General features: G+C 39.9%; 1 protein-coding gene and 1 long non-coding RNA gene across 2 annotated transcripts in view; one reads left to right on the forward strand and one right to left on the reverse strand.

The window, feature by feature from the left end:
- The window catches only part of LOC124272216 (MAM and LDL-receptor class A domain-containing protein 2-like), a 41,309-nt gene that overhangs the window by 11,594 nt on the left and 4,874 nt on the right, over positions 1–24,841 (forward strand). The window contains exons 3-6 of the mRNA XM_046707369.1: positions 14,160–14,434; positions 19,390–19,486; positions 20,612–20,731; positions 21,973–22,066. Of these exons, the coding sequence (XP_046563325.1) occupies positions 14,160–14,434; positions 19,390–19,486; positions 20,612–20,731; positions 21,973–22,066 (586 nt within the window). The remainder of the gene's footprint in view (positions 1–14,159; positions 14,435–19,389; positions 19,487–20,611; positions 20,732–21,972; positions 22,067–24,841) is intronic.
- LOC124272217 lies at positions 9,515–24,711 on the reverse strand. Its single transcript, XR_006897285.1, has 3 exons — positions 24,700–24,711; positions 11,223–11,314; positions 9,515–9,882 (listed from the first exon to the last, which is right to left on the reverse strand). It is a non-coding gene; the product is annotated as an uncharacterized LOC124272217 (long non-coding RNA).

Consider the following 24,841-nt stretch of genomic DNA (forward strand, 5'->3'; position numbering starts at 1 on the left):
AAACACATTTCAGATTGTGGTGATGCAAATGTTTCAAAGAATGATCTTGCAACACTTGCAATTTGTCATGACATCATCTCTAAATCTAGGCATGTAAGAACCCCCATGACTTTGGGTATTGGTGTGTACGTACATCATGAATTTGGGAGTAAGCTGCTCATAGATAAACTCCATTCACTGGGTCACTGTGTATCCTATGATGAAGTTCGGCGATTTCTTACCTCGGTCGCCCTTGATCAACAGGATCAAACTATGTATGTGCCTAGAGGTCTCCAGTTGTCAAGTGATCATAACCTTCAAATCAATGCAGCAATTGATAACTTTGATCAAAATGAAGAGACCCTTGTTGGAAAATCAACCACCCATGCCATGGCTGCGGTTGTGTTTCAGAGGGGAGAAACAGGAATATCAGTGGAATCTCCTATTCCACGTGTCACTCAAAAGTCCATCCAGCATGATGACAATGAAGCTCCATTGGCAAGGTATGTTATGAATTATTTGGGAATAGAAACCAAAATAAATAAATAAATTTAGTTGTATACATTGAAAAGAGTACATGATACTTACCACAATCTGATCATATAACTATCAGTTACATGCAATGTCAATTTCATAAATACAATGTGATATGAACAAGAAACAACATTGTTTGGAGTAATATTGTCAACCAACTATACTGGTTCATGAGAGTCTGGATTCAGTTCTAAGTAGGACCAAAGATGAGCCCAGTAGTAGACATACTGCACTGACGTAGATACATGACTAGCATTATCTAAGGTAAATGAATTTTCTTACTTCGTTTCAGGTATACCAAACCAGCACAACGTCCTCAGCCCAATCCAGTGGCTGATAGTTCTACTACTGAGGCCTATTCAACTTCCACTGCCTATGCTCGTGCCCAGAACAAGGACATGATATGGAAGCTAGCTCGTGTGAGAAAAGAAGAAGGGCAATCTCAGCATATTCCATCCTGGACCGGGTTCAATTCTTTTATATCAGAGGAAAGTTCACCTGTTGCATCCGTGAGATATCTTCCCTTTATTCAGGCATCTCCTACAGATCTCTCCACAATATACACTGTACTACTGCAGTTAGTTCAGCTGGCTGAGAAACTAGGCCAAGGCCATATACTTGTAACTGCTGACATGGCCATCTACTCGAAGGCACAGGAAATCCTGTGGGCAAAACCTCCTGCCTTGTACAAAAAAGTAACCATGAGAGTTGGAGGCATGCATCTCACAATGGCTTTTATTGCTAGCCTCGGCCATCTCTATTGTGAAGGAGGCCTTCTGTCTTTATTGACAGACTTTGATGTCTATGCAGTCAACACAGCCCGTAAGATGCTGCAGGGAAAGGAATATGCAAGAGGACTTCGAGGCTTGAAGTTGGTACATGAAGCTCTATTCCGTATGTTGCTTGTGGCAATGGAGTCATGGCTTCAAGAACAAGGACGCACTTTAGAGGCTTCCATTCTTGGCCAAAAATTGAAGGAACTGCAAGATGCATTTGCTACAAAAGATCATGATTCAGCAATCAAGATATCAAATGAACTTCAGTTTCAACACCTTGATACACTCATCAAAACTATTGATGAGTTTAGACAGGTTGGACGAACCATGTCTCAAACGTTCTCCTACTGGGACACTTTCTTGGATGGAGGAGATATACTTCTGCGCTTACTTAGGGCAGAGCGTGAAGCAAACTTCAGTCTTCATCTGAATACTGTATGTGAAACTATTCCCTGGTTTGTGGCTGCAGGTAGACACACATATGCCAAGTTTGTTCCAACATATGTAGCGGACATGAACAACTTGAAAGACAATGATCTGCCAGCCTACAGACACTTGGATGGAGGTGGGTTTGTCATACGAAGATCTTCAAGGCACAGCTTCAATAGTGTGGCAACAGATCAAGCCCTGGAACAAACCATCAACAGGGATGGCAAAAGCAAAGGAGGAGTTATTGGTCTGACACTACGCAAAGGTGCTCTTACCCGATGGTTAAAGACAAGGCATATCACTGCAGAATACGCTGAAGCGTTTAAGTCTCTGTGTAGTGATCGGAGCAGGACTGATAAGCCACATGAGGAACTTGGAAATGCAAGGCTTGTCAGGGATGAACAGGATGTTACCAAGATCATGGAGGCTGCTTCCCAATATCAAAATCCATTTGACCTACTGACTGTGCCTTCAGAATTGATCAACATTGCCACTGGACAGGTTGCCTCAGTTGAGGTAAGTAAAAGTTTGAATGGCTTCTTGGATAAAGGCAAGAAGAAACACCAGGATTTCCTAGCAAAGCGCCTCGTTAAAGAAACTAAGAACAAGAGTTTCTGGGATCCGGAACCTCGCATGAAAGTACTGACATTTTCAGAGATGCGCAAAGGTTTGCCAACAAAGAAGACTGACAGGTTTATGGTGGATTCTGAGGTGCTTTTTCGTCGACTGCTGGTTGTATCGAAGCAGAGAGATGTCAGTTTGGAATCTGTCCTTAAACATGAACTTGCAGCAGTCCCACCTTCCCTTTTCCATGATGATGGCACGATGAGGAAATGCACCAAATCTGATCTAGCAAAGAAACTTGAAGCTACATGTGATGAAGTTCACAGCTTGAACACAGGTCCTAGCACAGCTTATGTAGTTGATGGCATGGCACTCTTGCAAAGCTTGAAAGACACACAGTTCACCACCTTTGATGACTTAGGACATTGCGTTCTTCGACGGTTGAAGGTAATTCTTGATAGCAATCTTGGTGTTGGCGCCATTGCCATTGTGTTTGATAGATATGACAGCCCAAATTCAATCAAACAGTTGGAGCGACAAAGACGTGGAGATGAGTCAGGAGCCACGTTTGATGTAAAAGGTGGCCGTACAGTTCCAAACTACAGAAAATTCCTAAAGAATTCTGCTAACAAGGCAAGCTTAGCAGTATTTGTTTCAGATTATATTCTGCAAAGAAAAGAATTTCTTCTCAGTGGACAGGAACTCATCATTGCTGGTGGATTTGTTGATGGGTGTCCGATCTCACGGACCTATTCAGTTCCCACGAGGAAGCCGATACAAGGATGGTGCTGCATGCAATTCACTTTTCAGAGTGATATGACCGTATCGTTATTCGAAGTGACGACACAGATGTCATGGTACTTCTCCTGTACTATACAAATAATGCCATGCTTAGATCATCTGTATATATGGAAGCTGGACACAACACACAGTCAACCAACAGTCGGAGGTACGTTCCCATCAGTACCATAGCTGTAACAGTGGGACATGATGTCTGTCAGAGTTTGCCTGCAGCTCACACACTAACTGGCTGTGACACAACTAGCAGTTTCTACAAAGTTGGAAAATCCACTGTTTACAGCAAACTCTTGCAACATGTCAAGGAAGAATATGCATCTTTGGGGAGATTTGGTATGTCAGGCAATTTTGAGGATGATGTTACAATAGCAAGGAGATTTATTCTGTCAATATTCAAGAGAAAAAACCAGCCCTGTGCAACTCTGGATCGTTTGCGATATGTGATGGCGTCAACGACTGACAAGTCTGCTGCTGATCTACCTCCCACTGAAGATGCCTTCTCCGAGCATGTGAGGAGAGCCAGGTACCAAGTAGCCATTTGGTGCCAAAGTCACGTACCCATGCCAGTTCTTGGTGAGCCCAAGGACAATGGGTGGGCAGTAGCTGTGAATGGTTCTTTGGAACCTGTGATGTTCTCAAAGGAGATAGCTCCAACTGAACTGAGAAATCTCACACACTTGTATTGCACAGACAACGACTGTAGTGTTGGGAAGAAGTGTCAGTGTCTCCATTCAGGCCTCAAATGCACAGAATTTTGTAAATGTGGAGGACAGGATTGTCAGAACACTATTTCTTCCACATTCTCTGACAGTGATGGAGATGAAGAATGTGACTAACACTGATCATACTACACAGAAGTTTTAAACATGACGGTTGTTGGCATATGTGATAGTCTGGATCTTACCCACAAAGTAGGTTCAAATGTGAATAACTCTTTCTATGGATATGTGAACAAATAGATAAACTTGTAGTTACATATTTTGTAGAAACTATTAGATATCTTGACGAGAGTGATAATGTGATATTAACATAGGCGTACATTTAAGTCGTGCTCAATGTATCATGAAAACAGGTGCTTGATGGGGGGACAACCCCTTTTTACTATTAGGTTGTTATCAAATCCCGATACTGTTGTCATACAAAACATACAAATTGCTTTTTTTCCCTTGACAGATCATAGTACAACTTACCTAATATGTATATGGGGGTAATCAAACAAAAGATGTATTGGCTACTTACCCCAAATTGAAGTGTCCATAAAATATTCGTGTTTTTTTTCTGTAATATGTCCCAATTAAAATCAGATAAATTAACAAGTTTATTACAACTATTCTCAGTTTTATTGATGGTTTTGTAAAGCTGAAGTCTTAAACAATCTAATGGACACAACCTTACTCTTGTTTTTGTCATTTTATTCTTTCAGTGAATTTTGAAAACACATGAATTTGCAATTTTGGCTAAAATTTCATTTTTGGTGAACCAAATACAACCATTACAATTTTTTTCAAAATACATATCTATGTTGTGAAAAAAAGGCCACACTATGTCCTTTAATTTGCAATCAGTTTTGTTGAAATATATGATATATTTCAGAAGTTATCACACATTTCGTGAAAATGTGTGTTTGTGTAAATTTTCATGTGTTGCTATGGCAACATGTTGGTTACCGTGTGCCATACCTATTTTGTGCGACCACAACCTTACTTTTCATGAAGGGTAGATATGTACCATGATATAAATTTAGGTTGTGGCTTGTTATACCTCCGGTTGGGGTTCATCTCTCTGACGAGTCAGAAACCACTAGTCTATTAGCCACAGTTAAAATGCAATTCTAATTCAACTTAGTATGTAACACGAGTTCTGATTGGTCAATGCTATAAATTTCCGACCGTATAATCAGCATATACGGTCGCAATTTGAGAACCGCTTCACCGAAACTTTTGAATGTATCCCTACACACGTTGTTGACAAACAAAGATGGCGACCTGTCAATCAAGCGAGAACGCTAGCTTAGATTACGGTGATTTTGTTATCGATTACGATGAAACATTTGAAAGTGGTTTGACCGATCTAAACATTCTACTTGCTGCTGAAGAAATCGACAACATTTTGGCTACATCGGCATATGAAAAGACAGGGGATGTCAACGCCGCGTCTAACGCGGAAGTGACAGCCGTCAATCATGGCGTCACCGATGTCGATAACAGTGTCCCGGCGAGGGATACCGCATCTGTGAAAACAGAGGACAAAGATCGTTTCCCTGAACTGGAGGAGTCAGATTTGGAAAATCTTTTGACCAACGCTAACAGTACCAACACGGATAGAATGACCAAGTGGGGTGTCAACACTTTTCGTCGTATGTAATTCTATGTCTGTGAATAATTCAAAGCTTAGAGGATTGACTTTTCACCAGAATAAAAAAATGATGATCACAACACGAAATAAAGAATTGATATCTTATCCTTTCAATAATAGCTGTACGTAATCGTCAAAATATCATGGATATGTCGAAGTAATAACAGGCGATTTATCTCAGAACAACTGTGAAACCATATCAAACGAAGTGTTTTAATTCAAATGATATAGGAAAGAAATATCGGTAATGGTGTAGGCAGTAAAATGTAATCACCAATGAAACAATTTGAAAATAAAAACTAAGACTATCATATTGTTTTGGTTACAGAATGGCTACAAAAACGGGGAGAGAGTTCGGTGTTTCAGTCCCTACCAACAGACAAATTAGATGTACAACTTCGACGGTTCTATGCTGAAATTAGAAATGCCAACGGAGATATGTACAGCAAAAGCACCTTCGTTGGTATCAGGGCATCATTAAACAGGCACTTGAGATCAGCACCCTACAGCCGAAATATTTCGCTCCTCGAGGACAAGGAATTCTTTAAATCTAACCACATGTTTAAATGCATGTTAAAAAAGCTCAAACGTGAGGGTCACGACAAAACCGAGCACCATCCGGCTATCTCTGAAGGAGATTTGAAAAAATTGAGATCAAATGACACTAATGTTTTTGATGTAAACAACCCGCGGTCACTACAAAACAAAGTATGGTTCGATATTACTTTGAGTTTCGCACGCCGAGGCCGAGAAAATCAGCGAAACTTAAAGCCTGATTCCTTTGTATTCAAAAAAGATGATTCCGGTGTGGAATATGTGGAAATGGCCTATAACGAGGCCACGAAAAACCACCAAGGTGATGATCTACGAGATCGCGACTTTGAAAGCAAACCCCGAATGTATGCTACGATGGATGAACAATGTCCTATCTCCTCCTTACGACTTTTTCTCGAAAAACGTAATCCGGACAACGATACATTCTTTCAGAAACCCAAGGCCTAAATATCTGTATCTGATTCATGTTGGAATACAAGCAGACCAGTCGGTGTCAAAACTCTGAATGATATGATGAAAACAATCTCAACTGAGGCCAACCTTAGTCGAAGTTATACAAATCACAGTGTCAGAGCTACTACAATTACCCTACTTTCTCACGCTGGTGTCGCAACCAGAGATATAATGAGAATTTCTGGCCACAAAAATGAGCAGAGCATCCGCAGCTATAACACTGATTCATCTGATTTTCAGAAACGTCAGTACTCTTCTATCATACACGGCAAGGGTGACAACAATGCTACTGTATCAACACACTTACACCAAGAACCACTATCTGTGAGCTCTACCACTCTACCTTTCTTGAAGCAACTTGAAGTGCACAACTCACAAGTTAATGTGTACAATTACTTTAGTACCCCCGATCCTAAGCATGTGGCCTAATTAACAAAAGATTTAACCGAACGCTTCGACCTAGACTTCATTGTAAACATGTAGATCTAACACTGTCCAAACACGTCAATCGGAGGTTTTATGTTGTTCGATGTTCATGTTACCGTTGGAAATAAGCAATGACCTTGCATTTATTACGTTATTTGATATGTTTGAAACAAAAATAAGTTTAACTTACTTTAATAATAACGCCAAGATGACACTCTAGTGAAATAACTGGATAATATTGTTGATTCTTCTTCTCCACTGCTTTTGTCTCGACGTTCGAATGGCCGATTACCACGTTGTGTGAAGGTCAAGGTTATCATGACGTCACAAATATTTGCTCTATCGCTACGAGTTTTAAAATTGTTATGTGCAGAAGAGTTACACTATAATGTATTCATCACTGTCAGATTGAGTCAGTGTGCACATAATAAACGTGTTTATCGTGATCATTTGACTTGTTATTCAATTTGTTGAAGTTTAAAAAGGGAACTACTTTTTCTGGCTATAGTGTAAGTTCAAGGAGTGATATGATTAACCTTTGACCTAGAGGAACTTGGACCTGGTTTAAATAATGAATTTCTTTCACGAAAAAACAGCATAAAACGAGTTGAATTAGAATGGGGATAACTGTACTGTGTTTGACGAATTGGGGACGTATACCGGTGGTTATATAGCCGCAAATTTAACGTTATATCGGCTCCGCTTACGCGTCGCCGATATAACTAAATTTGCGGCTATATAACCACCAGTATACGTCCCCAATTCGTCAAACACAGTACAGTTATCCCCTAAATGTGCAATGGAGATGACTTGGGACCGTCACAGCCCACGGTCAGCTGTGTCATCAATGATACATTGAATGCTTTGACATCGCCATCTATCGTGAAGCAGTTCATAAAATTCCCAGTTCATGTGCGTGAAATACAAAGAAAACAAGCAGCGTTCATGAACATAGCAGGTTTCCCAGGCGTCATTGGTGTCATTGACGGTACACAAGTACGTGTAATTGCACCGCGAGATCATGAGGCAGAATACGTGAACCGAAAACATTATCACAGCATCAACACACAGGTTGTATTCGATGCCGATTATTACATTTTGGATGTGATTGCGAAGTGGCCTGGTTCTACCCATGACGCTCGCATATTAAACGAGAGTGGTTTAAAAGTGCTGTTTGAGAGGAACTACATGCCCACAAGTTGCCATCTACTCGGAGACAGTGGCTACCCCTGCAAACGCTGGTTACTAACGCCATATTTGAGACCTCTACCCGGCCCCCAGACAGATTACAACAGGTATGATATGTTTCCTTGTTTTGTTTACCTCGTGACCTATAAACGATAGATACGTGTGCTCAAAAAAAACATTATTACGAATTTGCATTCATAAAAACTACATTTTACCTACCCACAGAGAGTTCTGACATAGCACACATGTTAAGCCTGTCATAAAAAGGGCACGGTCTGCAACATCCCCTTTAACTTTATTGGTTAGAGTAATTTCCCTTTCTTTGTGGGTTTCTACTAAAATCATGCAGGACAATCCCAGAAATAAGATCATTATTCCTTGGATATTAATCAAATTGTAACACAAGCTGTTATTACTTTACCCTGCATCATCACAAAAGTATACATGACTTCACTGCAATCCAGTTATCAATATGTATATTTTTAAATACATACCTTTACTCCCATCAAATTAAAACCAAATGATATTTTTGTAAATACACAACATCTCTGCCATCCAGTTATCAGAATTTTTTTTTTAAATACATCACTTCACTGACATCCAGTTAGCAAAAAAAGATATTTTCAAGCCAATCATCTGAAATAAATATATTTTAGAAAAAAAAATTCAATTGAGAAGACTTTATGCAAATAGTCCTTACCAATCTTATTTCAGTTTTTACATAGTTATTTTAATGGCAAATAAAATATGATTCTAAATACATTCTGTATGTATGATATTTGTGAAAAGAAACACTTAATAGATGCAATGATTCATGAAATTGATTATATTGTAGAAAAATGACACCCGCATTTAATGAATAAATAACTTACTAAATATACAAGATGCTTATAGCTCTTAGGTAAAAAAGACTTTCCACTTTATATCCATTGTTACATATGTCATGTATATTTGTTTGGGAAAATATTTTATGACAAGACACTGCACAATGTAAGTTCCAACTTCTCTTTGATAATGACATATGTTCAAATTTCATGTTTCTTTTAAGGGACAGAGATATACTGTCAATAGAAAATTAAAATTTTTGTTTTGATTTTATTTCAGAGCACACAAGCGCACAAGATCTGTTGTAGAAAGGGGGATTGGTCAGCTAAAGCGAAGGTTTCATGTTTTGCATAGTGAAGTGAGGGTATGCCCAGAGAAAGCATGTAGGATAATCATTGCTTGTGCCATACTGCACAACCTATGCAAGCAGAGGAATCTTTATATACCTCCTGATGAAGACACTGATGATGAGGGCGATGAGGATGGGGACAGTGATGATGGTGAAGATAGTGTTGATGGTAGCCTTCCTCCACAACAAACTTCCACCGTTGATGGACAGCGATACAGACAGCACTTCACAAATGTTCATTTTCAGAGTATGTAGCAACATTTATTTAGAAAATGCATGAAAATCAGTACAAACATAATTTTTAAGGAGTAACTTCAATATCTCTACTATAACCATGTTACCCCTGTAGTAATTCAAACAATTTTGATATTGGAAAGCATGTACAGACATAGTTCTTGCATTTACTTATCAGATTGATCTGTCTTCATCTTTTCCAATTTAAGCATTAATAATTCTTTCTGAAGCTGAAGCACATCAATCTGCAACAATGTTTTTTTCCTGGAAAGTTCTTTGTCACTGATGTGCCCGTTCATTGTGCAGGGTAGAACTTGAGTGGAGAATGCTGCAGTAGCTGCACAGCTGGGCTGGGGTGAGGCTAGCACATCCAGGGGGAAGCAGGCTTCAGCTTCAACGACAGCAGCTTCCTGACTTCTGAAAAGAAATATTTAACTGTATTGCATGAAAAATCTTTGAGAAGAGTTTTCTGTAAATTCAGAATGTCCTTGCATGATTTCAATGTAAACTCTAAGCGTAAATATAACAATTTGAATCCAAGTGAAATTTTATGTGTAAAATGTAATAGCAACCACATCGAAGATGAATATCATGTGTTATTTGTGTGCAAGAACTATGGAGACCTGCCAAATAAATATCTTCCAAACTTATGTACAGGGTATAAGGATCAACATTTTATGATAAATCTTTTAAATTCTAAGAATGAAGATGTTATTACCTCTGTAGCTCGTTTTCTGAAAAATGTGTTTATATAATATATATTTAATACATGATAAGTATGTACATTTTGAAAATGTGTAACTGTACTATGTGTCATTTGGCCTAAATTACTGAATAAACTGTCTGTCTGTGAAAAGAAATATTTTAAATGAATGTTTGAATGTAAAATTTAAAGTGAATATTAAAAAAGTATTGTAAACCAAAAGGAAAAATTGTTAACCTGTTTGATATGTCCATGACCTGTAAAAGGGTTGAATCGAAGCTCCCCTCAATTCCACTTATGATGACATTGGATTGGCCAAGAACATCATAAACTGCTTCAGAAACAGCACTCGGCTTGCTTGGACCAGGCCCTCCACCTGCAAACATTTCAAACTTTTGAATGCTTATGTACTTTTTGATGCATTTAATAACCGATATCAAATAAAAGAAATAAAAAAAATTATTAATTATTTTGCATAGATCAGTCTTTTTGTTAGGTGTAGAAAACATGTGAAATGTGATCATTCTTCTAAACACTGGTTCTATACTAGTGGCTCATGTCTATTGTATCATGGTTCATATTACTCAATTATGTAGCTATCGTGTTTGAATTTACAAGATAGTGTATAATAAAACAAACTCTGAAAATAATTACAATTAATATGTTTTATTAAAAAAAATTTACATTTATTTATGTTCTAGGAATATGCCCCTGTAGATTATGTTGTATAAATGAGAACACATCTCTCACGTAGAAATACAACATACATGTATGTACAAGTATCAAGCAATGTTTTTCAGTTCATACACTGGCCCATATATCAGTATAACTAACCTTATTTTAAAAACTTGTATTTAAACAAAATAGCTCTTTAATTCTCATATATATCTACAAGTGTGTGTTCACATGTACTATATATCTGTATCTAACTCTAACTTTGTGTATACTTGAAATAATTGAGGCTTGTATAGTGTGCATAACAATTTGAAATTGAATAATATTATCATTTTCCAAGATATCTGTGATCAAAAGACTTAGAAATGTAATTACTTACCAGTGCCACTGAGCTGTCTCTTGAAAGCAGATATTTCTTGCCTTGACTTGGACTGGATGTTGTACCATCTTTTCTCGCAGTCATCGTTTGACCTAACAACGTTAGGAAATGCAGCATTGATATTGGCTGCCACCTCCCCCCATGCCTCCTTCATTCTTGATGTTACTCCCGGTCCAAACTTGCCCTTGATGATTGACTTCCGCTCATCAACAAGTCGGACCAACAGCAATGACTGGTCGTGTATCTGACTTGATTACAAACCCCTGGGTGCCACAGGGACATATGTCCTTCCTCTTCAACCCTCACTTTGAAGTCCAATAAAATTCTAAATATATCACGCACACAAATATACTTCACAGTTTTGTATTCTGCGGGAAATTCCCTGTTTCTTGATACCATCCACTAAAATCCACTCAGACAAAGCTAAAGTGCTTAAATAACCTTTCATTATAGGCTTCATCGTAAATGTCGCCATTTTATACACAATACGAAATCACGATTCACAGCATTATTTGCTGTACAGTGTAGACAGTATGTTTTCAAATGTGAAAATCGGATAATTACTGGGAGTATTGAATTTCAAAAATAACATATTAATGATCACTGAAATCAGTTTTTCATGATATCACTAATGATAATCTGAAACGCTGCCGATGAACCTAGAATCGGTTTGGATGTTTCGAAAATATACGCCGAAGTGCGCTTTCCACCATATTGGATATTGTTTACAAAATCACGTCTCGCAAAGGCCGGTATTGAGACGCCTATTACATCACGTATATTTCATAGTCAACTGCGACAAATGCATAAATGAATTCCCCATACATTTAAAATCAAATCACAGTTGGTCTTTGTTACCAATACCAACTGGATATTGGGTGTGAAAACAAACGCTGTGCTCGGAAGACTGCGCTACTGTAGTTTGAAATGTAAACAAAGAAAAAATCCGATTTATACTGCGTAGCAGCCGGCTCTTCATTGCTTGCAATGGCTCAATACCTTTAGAATATGTATGGAAAGAGTATCATAGCAAGAAAGAGGAAATTACAAATAGATACAATGCAATGATTTCCGTGCAGCGTGACGCCATAACAGACGCAAAATCACGCAGAACGACAACGGTAATTATCAGCATTTCTGGCTTCTTCTCTTACTTACAAAGAAAACATATAACAATACACAGATAGTCAGAGTCACTCTGATTACTTACATTTCATATTTATGTACAAACGATCCCTGAAGCAAGGGAAGAGTCCTCGCAAAATCCTGTGTATCCTTGTCAGCGAAGCTGCCATTTTGTAAGAAATCGGTCATCGGTTGTGATGTCACACGTCAACATTGTTGTAGTACTACATATTAGGCAATATCTTTGAGGTGAAGGTCGGATGAAAAAAAAGTAAACACAATCGTCCTATCCTTCTGATTACACTTTCAGTAATATGATGTATATTTTGCGTATCATTCAGATATGTTTTTTCATGAAACCAATTTCAGTACCTACATTTAGGCTTGTTCAATATCATATCATACTTGGATATAGGGTATGCGTTTTTATTCTTTGAAAGTTTTTGATTGTTTGAATAAAAGTTACAAAAAAAGAAATTGACACATTTAGAGTATCACACCATATTTTAAACCTTTACACAAGAGTTAGTAGATCAAGCGTAGCCATGTTCTGCAACATTGACTTTAGGTCCTATAGTGTGCAATATTCAATACATTGGGACTAATATTGCAGTTTCATATGAACAAGTTAATGGACAGCGATTTAATTCAAACATTGTAAGTAAAACTGATTACATTAATGGAAATGATTTATACATTTTATTTTGTAATTTTCAATGGAATGTAGTGAGACAATCCAAAAAAATTCATTTATTGATATTATTTTACGATAAGATAACCTGTACATTGAATTAAAACATAACATTTGCATTGTTATTCAAACTGTATTTCTATTTTGAAATACTTTGGGAATAACAAGATAAGCAGGTGCCCGTTCGGTCTCGCTTTATGCGTTGCTATGCAACAAAGTACCTCTTATACAATGTACGACATGGATTTAGGACCGCGTCGTACGACATGGATATGACGTCTTTGTGAAACGGTCGTAAAGGAGGTCGGAAGAGGGTCGTAAACAAGGTCGTATGGGCTACGACCTCCTAAATTTAGGAGGCTTTTGTGAAACGCGGGCCAGGTCTCCAGCTGCCCGTGCCTGTTGTCAGATGCGACTAACAGGTGGTTAAACTCGGTGATTTGATTGATTGCTTCATCGTTATATCCAAATGTTCATGATGTTAATCACTGGACTGCCAGGCCCAGACTCGATTATTACAGACCACTGTCAGAACGCTAGAATATTGCTGACTTTGGCAAATAGACACACCAGGCATCCAATGAGTTGCAGTCATGTTTAATAAATCAGTTACGATGCATACCAAGCTTGCAATGCGTACCGAGACCACCTACATGTATTTTGCCTTGCATGAAATATTTCTTTACTCCCTACCAATTCAATGACTCAATCATTAAGTGATTCACTCTCTCACTCCCTTCGCTTCAATGAATGTCATCGAAAGACTTTTTGTTTAACAAGCAAGAGCCAAACCTCATGGTTTATTCAACTTTTCCAGTGTTGTACATATTTCATATCTACTTCACAGATATTTACACACAACCAGAGAGGTTATTCTTATAATTAGACTCAACGTGGTTTCTTGCGTAATCAACACATACAATTAATCCCCAGTCAATTCAATATTTACATGCAATCGTTTGCATCATGATGATTTCCCAGGAATATTTTTCAGAGACCATTTCCGAAACTCATTCATTTGTTCACTGGGTGTAATTTTTAACAAATGACTTATATTATCGTTGATGTTAAAATTGCATATGAATGAACTGAGAACAAGAACAATTTGCTATTTTCTGCAGATTACTACATTTATCTACATGCCGGCGAGAGAAAAAATCAAAACGGCTTTGTTGAAAGTGGCAATTGTGTCCTACTGAGTCCGGTTTTTAACACAACTTCCGGTGGAGGCTGTTTCCGGTTCTGGTATCACATGGAAGGATCAGGCATCGGCAACCTCTCTGCAGCGGTTTTAGAAGGTTCATCATCTGATGCAATCTGGTCCAAGACAGGAGAACAAGGACCGGATTGGAAATGCGCTCATGTGTCTCTTGAGCAAGGAAGAGAAGGTCTCAAGGTTCGTGTTTATTGGTTATACAAAACCAAATATTCCCATAGGCGCCTGACTCTGATGTATTTATAAGTATGACCTATATATATAAGATATAAGAAAGGTGTGTCAGTAAATCTAAACAAAATGGCGGCCCGGCTCGGCTCGGCTGGGTTTCGGTCTGACAAACGCTTCCATCGCTTTGACCGTTGAATAAACTGCATAATTTATGCTCAGTTGACCTCTGTAAAGTACCTTGCGTATCACTAACCTGGTGATTTTATTCTCATTTAAAGCTTTCAATAATTTTGCCGTCCATTCTCGCACCAAGTCAGGACATATGCCCGGAAGTAAACAAATCTCAGGCTACAGACCCGAACCGAATAGTAGAGCGAGTCTCTGATTGTATAATACAGTTGCACGTTAAAAGAGGTGGGAATAATAGAAGACGCTATCCAATCAGAGACTCGCTCTGCTATTCGGTGCGGGTCTGTAGCCTGAGATTTGTTTACTTCCGGGCACATGTCCTGACTTCGTGCGAGAATGGACGGCAAAAGTATTGAAAACTTCTTACATATATAAGTCATACTTATAAATATATCAGAGTCAGGTGCCTATGAATATTTCCCATTGACTTCTATAGTAACGATCTATATTTTTGTGATTTTTAAGTAACTAAGCAGCCAACAACTATTACATGTACATGTGTGCATAGTCTGGCCTTAAAGCGGACCTTTAAAAAATGGCTACCTCAGTCAGCGCCTTTTCCAAGTATAGGGCCCTGTTGCACAAAGCTATCATAGCACTACGACTGTCGTAAGTGTATGATACAGTGTAGGAGATATACGACAGTCATAGTCCTACGATAGCTTTGTGAACGGGGCCCAGGAAGCTAAACAGACCAACCCCAGCTCCGAACAAAATATCACCCGCTTGAAAATACCTGTGGTCACATTCAGCATAAGTTGTCAGGTTAAAAGGACAGCACGAAATATTAAAAATAAAATATGGTCAGTTTTAATTACTGAATTGATGTACAAAACATATTTAAAAAATATGATCAGTTTTAATTAATGGATTGATGAACAAAAAATATTTTGAAAATATTATCAATTTTAATTACTGGATTGATGTACAAAAAATATTTTGAAAATATTATCAGTTTTAATTACTGGATTGATGTATAAAAACCGGAAATTCTTGTACAAAATCACCCAATCGCAGATGTCAGATGATTCAGCCTGCACAGAAAAGTGCACTACGATAAGTACTTGTTAAACTACGGAATCTAATTCGTGCAGTATAACCTAATATAAGAGTGGGATGTCCCAGTACGTGGGCTACATTTCTTTAAGGAACGGAGAGTTACGAAGATATAATTTTAAAAAAATATATTTTTTAATTAAATGTTTAATCATATTTTATGTGATTTGGTACATGATACATTTCCTACTTCCTAATGCAGAAGTTTCCGAATTATCGCGAAAATGTATTGAGCGACTCACGCTGTTGTTCATACCCGCTTGACGTGTTCAACGTGTACCATGTGCGCTGAAACAACTACTCCCATTTACTTCAGCAACTCGCCATTTCTTATAAATAACGGAGTGTTAAAACAATAGAATGGCGTCACAAATGTAATTTAAGCAGCGTTCAGAAGTAGTGCCGATGGACACTGTACCGACTAATGGATTTAGGGAGTTGAACTCCATGGGTTAGTGTCTCGTCGTTTCCTTGTTTAAAGGGCTGTTTCACTAATCTTAGCCCTATGGGGAATCTAGGCCGGGATGGCTGCTACGTGTATCGTGGTTTGCATGGGCGTTGTCCAGAAAAAAGGCGATCGGATGATCAAACTGAAACTTGGCTGTCACCGTAATTGCATGGTTTGGACCAGTGCTCGTGCTTTGGTGATTATCAGCTGATTATTTACAGACCTCTGTCATATATACTTTGTGCTGAGACATTAAATACCATTATCTTTTGAAATATCCGTGTTAATGTGAGTTCCTCATCAGTGTACGATACGTGTCTATGAAAGATCCGTGTCAGTGTACGATACGTGTCTATGTAAGATCCGTGTTAGTGTACGATCCCTGTCTCTGTAAGACACGTGTCAGTGTACGATCCGTGTATATATAAGATCCGTGTCAGTGTACGATCCGTGTCAGTGTGAAACACTGATCTATGTAAGATCTGTGTCAGTGTACGATACGTGTCTATCTAAGATCCGTGTCAGTGTACGATCCGTGTCTATATAGGATCCGTGTCAGTGTACGATCCGTGTCTAAATAAGATCCGTGTCAGTGTACGATCCGTGTCTATATAGGATCCGTGTCAGCGTACGATCCGTGTCTAAATAAGATCCGTGTCAGTGTACGATCCGTGTCAGTGTACGATATGTGTCTGTGAAAGATCCGTGAAAGTGTACGATACGTGTCTATGTAAGATCCGTTTTAGTGTACGATCCATGTCAGTGTACGATCCGTGTCAGTGTGAAATACTGGTCTATTTAGATCCGTGGCAGTGTACGATCCGTGTCAGTGTGAACTACTGGTCTATGTAAGATCCGTGTCAGTGTACGGTACGTGTCTATATAAGATCCGTGTCAGTGTACGATCCGTGTCTGTGTAAGATCAATGTCAGTGTAAGATCCATGTCAGTGTACGATCCGTGTCAGTGTACGATCCGTGTCTGTGTAAGATCAATGTCAGTGTACGATCCGTGTCTATATAAGATCCGTGTCAGTGTAAGATCCATGTCAGTGTACGATCCGTGTCAGTGTACGATCCGTGTCAGTGTCGATACTGGTCTATGGAAGATCCGTGTCAGTGTACGATACGTCTCTATCTAAGATTCGTGTCAGTGTACGATACGTCTCTATCTAAGATCCGTGTCAGTGTACGATCAGTGTCTATATAAGATCCGTGTCAGTGTACGATCCGTGTCAGTGTACAATACTGGTCTATGTAAGATCGGTGTGAGTGTACGATTCCCGTCAATGTAAGATCCGTGTTAGTGTACGATACGTGTCTCTGTAAGATCCGTGTCAGTGTACGATACGTGTGAATGTAAGATCCGTGTTAGAGTACGATACGTGTCTCTGTAAGATTCATGTCAGTGTACGATTCGTGTCTATATAAGATTCATGTCAGTGTACGATTCATGTCTATATAAGATCCATGTCAGTGTACGATACGTGTCAGTGTACGATCCGTGTCAGTGTACAATACTGGTCTATGTAAGATCGGTGTGAGTGTACGATACGTGTCTAGGTAAGATCCGTGTCAGTTCACGATACGTGTCAGTGTAAGATCCCTGTCAGTTTACGATACGTGTCTATATAAGATCCGTGTCAGTGTACGATACGTGTCAGTGTACGATCCGTGTCTATATAAGATCCGTGTCAGTGTACGATCCGTGTCTATTTAAGATCCGTGTCAGTGTACGATACGTCTCTATCTAAGATCCGTGTCAGTGTACGATCAGTGTCTATATAAGATCCGTGTCAGTGTACGATCTGTGTGAGTGTACGATACGTGTCTGTGTAAGATCCATGTGAGTGTACTATCCGTGTCTATATAAGATCCGTGTCAGTGTACGATACGTGACAGTGTACGATCCGTGTCAGTGTACAATACTGGTCTATGTAAGATCGGTGTCAGTGTACGATACCCGTCAATGTAAGATCCGTGTTAGTGTACGATACGTGTCTCTGTAAGATCCGTGTCAGTGTACGATACGTGTCAATGTAAGATCCGTGTCAGTGTACGATACGTGTCTCTGTAAGATTCATGTCAGTGTGCGATTCGTGTCTATATAAGATCCGTGTCAGTGTACGATACGTGTCAGTGTACGATTCGTGTCAGTGTACAATACTGGTCTATTTAAGACCGGTGTGAGTGTACGATACGTGTCTAGGTAAGATCCGTGTCAGTGTAAGATCCGTGTCAGTTTACGATAGTGTCAATGTAAGATCCGTGCTAGTGTACGATACGTGTCTCTGTAAGATCTTTGTCAGTGTACGATACGTGTCAATGTAAGATCCGTGTCAGTGTACGATACGTGTCTCTGTAAGATCAGTGTAAGTGTACGATACGTGTCAGTGTATGATACGTGTCTATGTAAATTCCGTGTCAGTGTACGGGCCGTATCAATAAGAGATCCATGTCAGTGAACGATACGTGTCAATGTGTGATACGTATCTATTTAAGATCCGTGTCAATGTGCGATACGAGGCAATGCACAAAACATGGCAATGTACAATCCGTGTCAATTTACGATAGTGTCTATGTAAGATCCATGTTAGTGTACGATGCGTGACAATGTAAGATGCGTGTCAGTGTACGATACGTGTCTATGTAAGACACGTGTCAGTGTACGATCCGTGTCAATATGGAATCCGTGTTAGTGTACGATCGGTGTCAATATGAAATCCGTGTCAGTGTACGATACGTGTCAATTTACAATACATGGCAACGTACAATCCGTGTCAGTGTACGATACGTGTCTATGTAAAATCCGTGCCAGTGTACGATACGTATCAAAGTACAATCCGTGTCAGTGTACGATACTTGTCAATTTAAAATCCGTGTTAGTGTACGATACGTGTCAATGTTAGATCCGTATCAGTGTACGATACGTGTCTATGTAAAATCCGTGTTAGTGTACAATACGTGTCTATGTAAGATCCGTATTAGTGTACGATACGTGTCAATGTACAATCCGTGTCAATGTGCGATACGTGTCTATGTAAGATCCGTGTCAGTGTACGATACGTGTCTATGCCAGATCCGTATCAGTGTACGATACGTGTCTGAGTAATTGAGATCCGTGTGATTATGATGCATTTTAATAGAAGATCCGTGTCTATGTACAATGCGTGTCGACGTGAGAAACGTATTTATGTAAGATCTGTGTAACTGTAATTTTGAACCAGTTATTTAAGGAGTAACGTAGCTATTCTGTGCTTTTGTACTGGACAGATCGAGATGACTGCGTGGACGGGTCTTAACCTTTTGGGGGACATCGCGCTGGATGACTTCAAATTCTTTGACAGTAAATGTAGCGGAATAACTGACGGTAAGTGCATCACGCTATCTGGCTGCTGGTGACTGTCGTTAGACAACCCCCATTGTGGCCAATAATACAGTAAGTGAGGGACAACCCTAATGGAAATTTTGGGGATTCTGTTCATGTTCCTGTCGGTTCGCCAGATGATCTCAGAGATGTTCAATGGGGTTCATGTCTGGAGTACGTTGACGTTAACATTGTGCAGGTATTCTCGAACAATTCTGGCGTTGTCGTGCTGCACAACTACTCCTCTTAGCTGTTGTCGAATACAGAGCACCACAAAAGGTCTCAGCATTTCATCTCTGTATCGCTGGCATTCAGATTTCCTCGGATGATAAGCAGTCTTGTTCTCTGGCCACAAATGCCGCCCCAAACCATGACACATCCTGATGAACTTCTTGAACGCAGTTTGGCACCTTCGCTCTCCTCCACGTGGAAACACTCGAACTCTGCTATCGTGTCTGAACAGACTTTCATCTGTAAAGAGCAGTTCGTGCCCATTGCAGTCTGCGTTGACGGTGTAGGCGGATCAAGGCCATTCCACGGAAGTTGCGGTAGGCTCGCCGCTGACGTCGCAGTCTCATAGATGGCTCTGCCAGATGTAGCGGTCTTTGGCCGGTGTCGTGATTCTTGGTCTTCCCGATCTTGGGCAGTCTTGGGTCTGGCCAATTTGCTGATGGTGGACAGGCTATAGTTGAAGGTTCTTGCCAGCTGACGTTGTGAAGCCCCCACATTGAACATGCCAATCGCCCTGTCTCGTTGCGCTTGCGTAAGTCTTGGCGTATTCGTGGTGTTGATTTTTGGTTACTGCATGTTTGCTCTGTCCAACATCGGTATTTATGCCACAATCATGCACATGCATGCCCCACAATGACGTTTTTCACGTTTTGAAAAATACACGATTTGTACGAAGTTTTCATACAGCTACGTTGTTATCCGGACAATGTTGCGTTTTGGCAAATATTGAGTGTTTTTATTCAAACCTGTACCAGCGTCTTTGTATTTTATGCAATTACTCTAAAAGTAATAACGTTTACTTGCCCGGTAGTTTAGTATTGTTGCGTGAATCAATGATCAATGATCAATTTAACATACATGAACTTACAATAGTTTTCATTTTTATTAAACTGAAAGTATGTGGCAACGCCACAACGCCACCGACAGCACCTCCACCAACGCAGTTACCAACGCCAGACAAGCTGTCGTCTACGTCTACTACAGCACCTGGTGTGTCCACAACGCCAACAGAAGACGGTTCGTGTGTACTTCAGTGTTGCTTAATCACTGGATTGTCTGGTCCAGACTCGCCTGTTTACAGACCGTGTCGTACAGCTGGAATACTGCTGAATGCGGCCTCAAACAAACACATACTCATGATATAGTCACAATTCTACTCTAGTTTCGGCAGAGATTTCTTACGAATACGGAGAGGGTTCTGTCGTCTCTATTTACGAGTCTTATCATGGATGCCTATTTCTAAAATGAACCAAAATATACTACAAGGCGTTAGAACGTATGATGATGGAAAATATTAAACAAACAAGAAATGTATTTTCGATGAAAATGTATTTAATACGGACTTCATAGTTGCCATTTGAACCTTGGGTTTGAAGTGTTTTGTGTCTAGTAACACATTCTTAACGCAACTTAGTCTATATTTTATAGGGGCGGTGGAGTAGCCTGATGGTTAAAGCGTTCGCTCGTCACGCCGAAGACCCGAGCACGATTCCCCACATGTGTACAAAGTGTGAAGCCCATTTCTGATGTCCCCCGTCGTGATATTGCTGGAATATTTCTAAAGGCGGCGTAAAACCATACTCACTCACTTTATCTTATACGGGACAGCAACGCGTGAGGAAACATAGGGACTGTTCATAATTTATGGCTAGGGGCAGTGATGATGATTTTTATGGAGAAGCATGTACAATGTGAATGACCCCCACTAAAATGTATGTACAAAGTACCCCCTCTGCATGTCATGAACAAATTCAATGACCACCTCTCCCCCTTCCCCTTTACGAATAACTTTTAAATATCTCTATGTACAAAATTGTTGGAACACCCCCCACTCCTGTCCCCCACCCCGTACATGCACGTGCACAAAAAAGCTGACCCCCTACCATCCCAGAACAATATGGGTGACACCAAGGTCGAGTGGTATACAGTAGGCCGGATGGCGTCACTGATGACCGTTGTATTATGTGTTATGTGTTATCATGAGAATGGAAAAATATATATGTCGTTTTGATTCTAAAACGGAGCTGCTTCAGGGTGTGAGTAAACCACCGATACCATTCATTGTATAACCCGGTGTTTCGAGAAGTAGCTCCATTGTATCTCACTTTCGTTGGTGACGTTTCGAAACAACCATTTGTAGAATACATGTTATCTGACACACACTTGTTTAGCAATCTTTAAGTATAAATAAAGTGTGTAAAATATGTAACCATTCGGACTTAACCATATCTATAAAACAGTTTAATAAATGTTTTCAGATATTACGATGACGATTGTGTACATCTCAATTGCTCCCATTGTCTTACTGCTTGTTGCGGCTATTGTGGCAGTGGTAGTCTACCGAAGCTCAAGGTAAGTAATGATCAGTCAAGACTGTACACTGATTTCTACTAGTTATTGCATCTAAAACTACAATAGTGGAACGGCTAAACAGACAAATTGTGCATTTAATGATAAAGCATAAAACTTTGCACATTTATTGACTGATGCATAATGAACATTTTCAGATATGGAGGCACTCAGAATTATTTCATTTTGCGCATGCGCAGAAGGTTTGTTTGTTGTTAACAAACAGCAATATTCCTGCTTCCTCCTGTTATATGGAAGCGGTCTGTAAATATTCGACTCTGGGCCAGACAATCAAGTGATCGACAGCATGAACATGGAACTACACAGTTGGGGTATGATGGCATATGTCAACCAAGTCAGCGAGCCTGACCACCCGATCCTGTTGTCTTACCCGAATCTTCATGGGTCTATAATTTGACACCAGCCTCACACACCCTCGAGTTACTCAAACGAGCCTTCACACATATACCCATGGCAACCCTAAAGTAGAATGGTACACTCAACATACGGGAAACGTGCTGTATTCGCTGTAAGAGGATGTGCATTGATGTGCAGTGCTTGAAGAATGTCAGCGAGAATGATCACCCGATATCATTTAGTCGCCTCTTACAAGTATGGATTCCAGAAGACCAATTCAAACTCGCATATTCACGGGCGTTTGGGGAGAGAGTAAATACTACTTTGCCTTAGCTCGCTACTGATTTAGCTTTGGAAAGGCCATCAATGCATTACAGGGAAATTTTAACCAAAATAGTAATTACTCACATATTCTGGTTGAATGTCCAGAGAGTCCAGTGCATTTAAGTGAGGACTGTTTGCACTTGCATGTGTTGTTACACCCCTTTCTGCAGTCTCAAGAGACCACCTCCTGACACGACGTTGATGCGTGGTGAAGTGTCCTCCATTAGGGAACATATTTAGCACTTTCCTGCTGTATCCAGACTTAAGGCTGTGGAAGAAGTGACTTACCCCATGTATGTCCTGCCTGGTAAGCTGTTTTTAACATGCTGTACAAGAGCTGCATGCGTCGGTGGGATGGCATGTATTGAGCGTTACTGCAAAGACTACAACATCTGCAGCTACAGTTCGCAACATAATCGTTTCATGGCCATGTTTTGCAGTATTGTCAACATGAAATATGATAAATATTTTAATTATGGGTTTCTTGGTGACTGCAAAGGACAAATGAAGTCATATATTCATCAAATATTTTGACAGTACCAAGTTTCACCTTTAGAACAGTGACGTTGGCTCTTCTGATATTACTGTAACATATACTTCTATATGTGCCAACAGGCCACGTTTTTGTACGAGTGAGAAAGCATCAATTTTCCAATAGGGATGGTGTCTGCTTTTCATGCTGATCAGAATCCTCTAAATTTCCCCACATGACTGTCGCCTAGTGTACACTCTGATAAGAGTTCACTCTTCCAGTTCTTCTTTACCCCTTTTACGGCCTTTTTAATCAATCAAAGTTAAAATAATAGGTACAAGACACATACTCGGCTTTGTTCTGGCCACAAACTTTATCTTGTAAAGGTCTCAAACTGCCCTTTCCTTACGGGTCCCATTTTCCCATGATGCGATGGTCCCGAGCAAAGTGGTGTATACATTTCAAAACAGTAGTATGTGCGCTTCAATTTCCGGAAATGATTTAAAAGACGACAGTACTTGACAAGACAAGACGCAGAGGTTCTGAAAATACATGATCTCAAGCTATTGGCTTGCATGATGCAGGGATGTCCTGTCGTAACATTGGTGCTTTAACCACATGGCTGTTAGTCCATGTGCGAAGAATCTTGTGGCCTACGAGGAACCATGTGGCTACCGGTGAAGTAAAGTGTCCTGGCGGACTGGGGAACATCAATGACCATGATGAACGGGTGTAAATTCGTCTTGCAAGACATCAGTATGATAAACCACGCCGAAGAACTCAAATTGGGAGTGGGAGTCTCTCACACAATTCATCATTACCATCGTCCGCCTGGTGTAGTGCAAACTCCAAGAACTGCAACTTGAGGAAATGGCGTAGGGTTCATTGGTCTCATGAACGTCGCTTTCTTCTACACGTTGCCCACGGCCGTTGTCACTATACTGCCGTCGTATCATCAGGAGATGATCTATGCAACTGAACCCATCAGTGATGGTGTGGGGTTGCGTTTCGTATGGCTGCCAGTTGGATCTCATTATAGTACCTGGGAAACACAACGTTTTTGACTGGAAGTACTGATACTGCCATGGGGACACATTTTGTTAGCTTTGCCAATCGTCAGATATTCATGGATGACAACGCTAGGCCGTCTCGTGCCGTCATCACCCTTTTTAGAGAGCAATTCCATCGAAACATTACCATGGCCCGCAAGGAGCCGTGATATAAACCTCATTGAACATATTTCGGACTATGTTAGATGCCAAGTTCGTTTGATCTTATCCTGTTGAAAGTGAAGAATTCAGGCATACACTGTATCGGGAATGACAGAGGAATCAGATGCTAATAATACAATGCTTGATTGGCAGTATGAGGAGGAGACTGGCAGATATTATAAGTCCGAGGGATGCTACACCTGATACTAATGTGGTCGCCTGTGGTGGTGCATAGTAACTTCATACAATCAGAACAACCATTGTCTGAAAACTGTGCAATTTCTTGGGTAGTCGTGGTGACCATACGTTCCAGCATTGTTGATGTTCACGTTTTTGCGTATTCTTCTCAGATTGCAGTAATGTGTTACCATGTTTCAATCTCAGTTTTGTTTTTGTTGAAATCAAAGTAAAATG

The sequence above is a fragment of the Haliotis rubra genome, unplaced genomic scaffold (assembly GCF_003918875.1).
Source record: "Haliotis rubra isolate DU_JTF1 unplaced genomic scaffold, ASM391887v1 Scf1672, whole genome shotgun sequence".
Lineage (NCBI taxonomy): Eukaryota > Metazoa > Mollusca > Gastropoda > Lepetellida > Haliotidae > Haliotis > Haliotis rubra.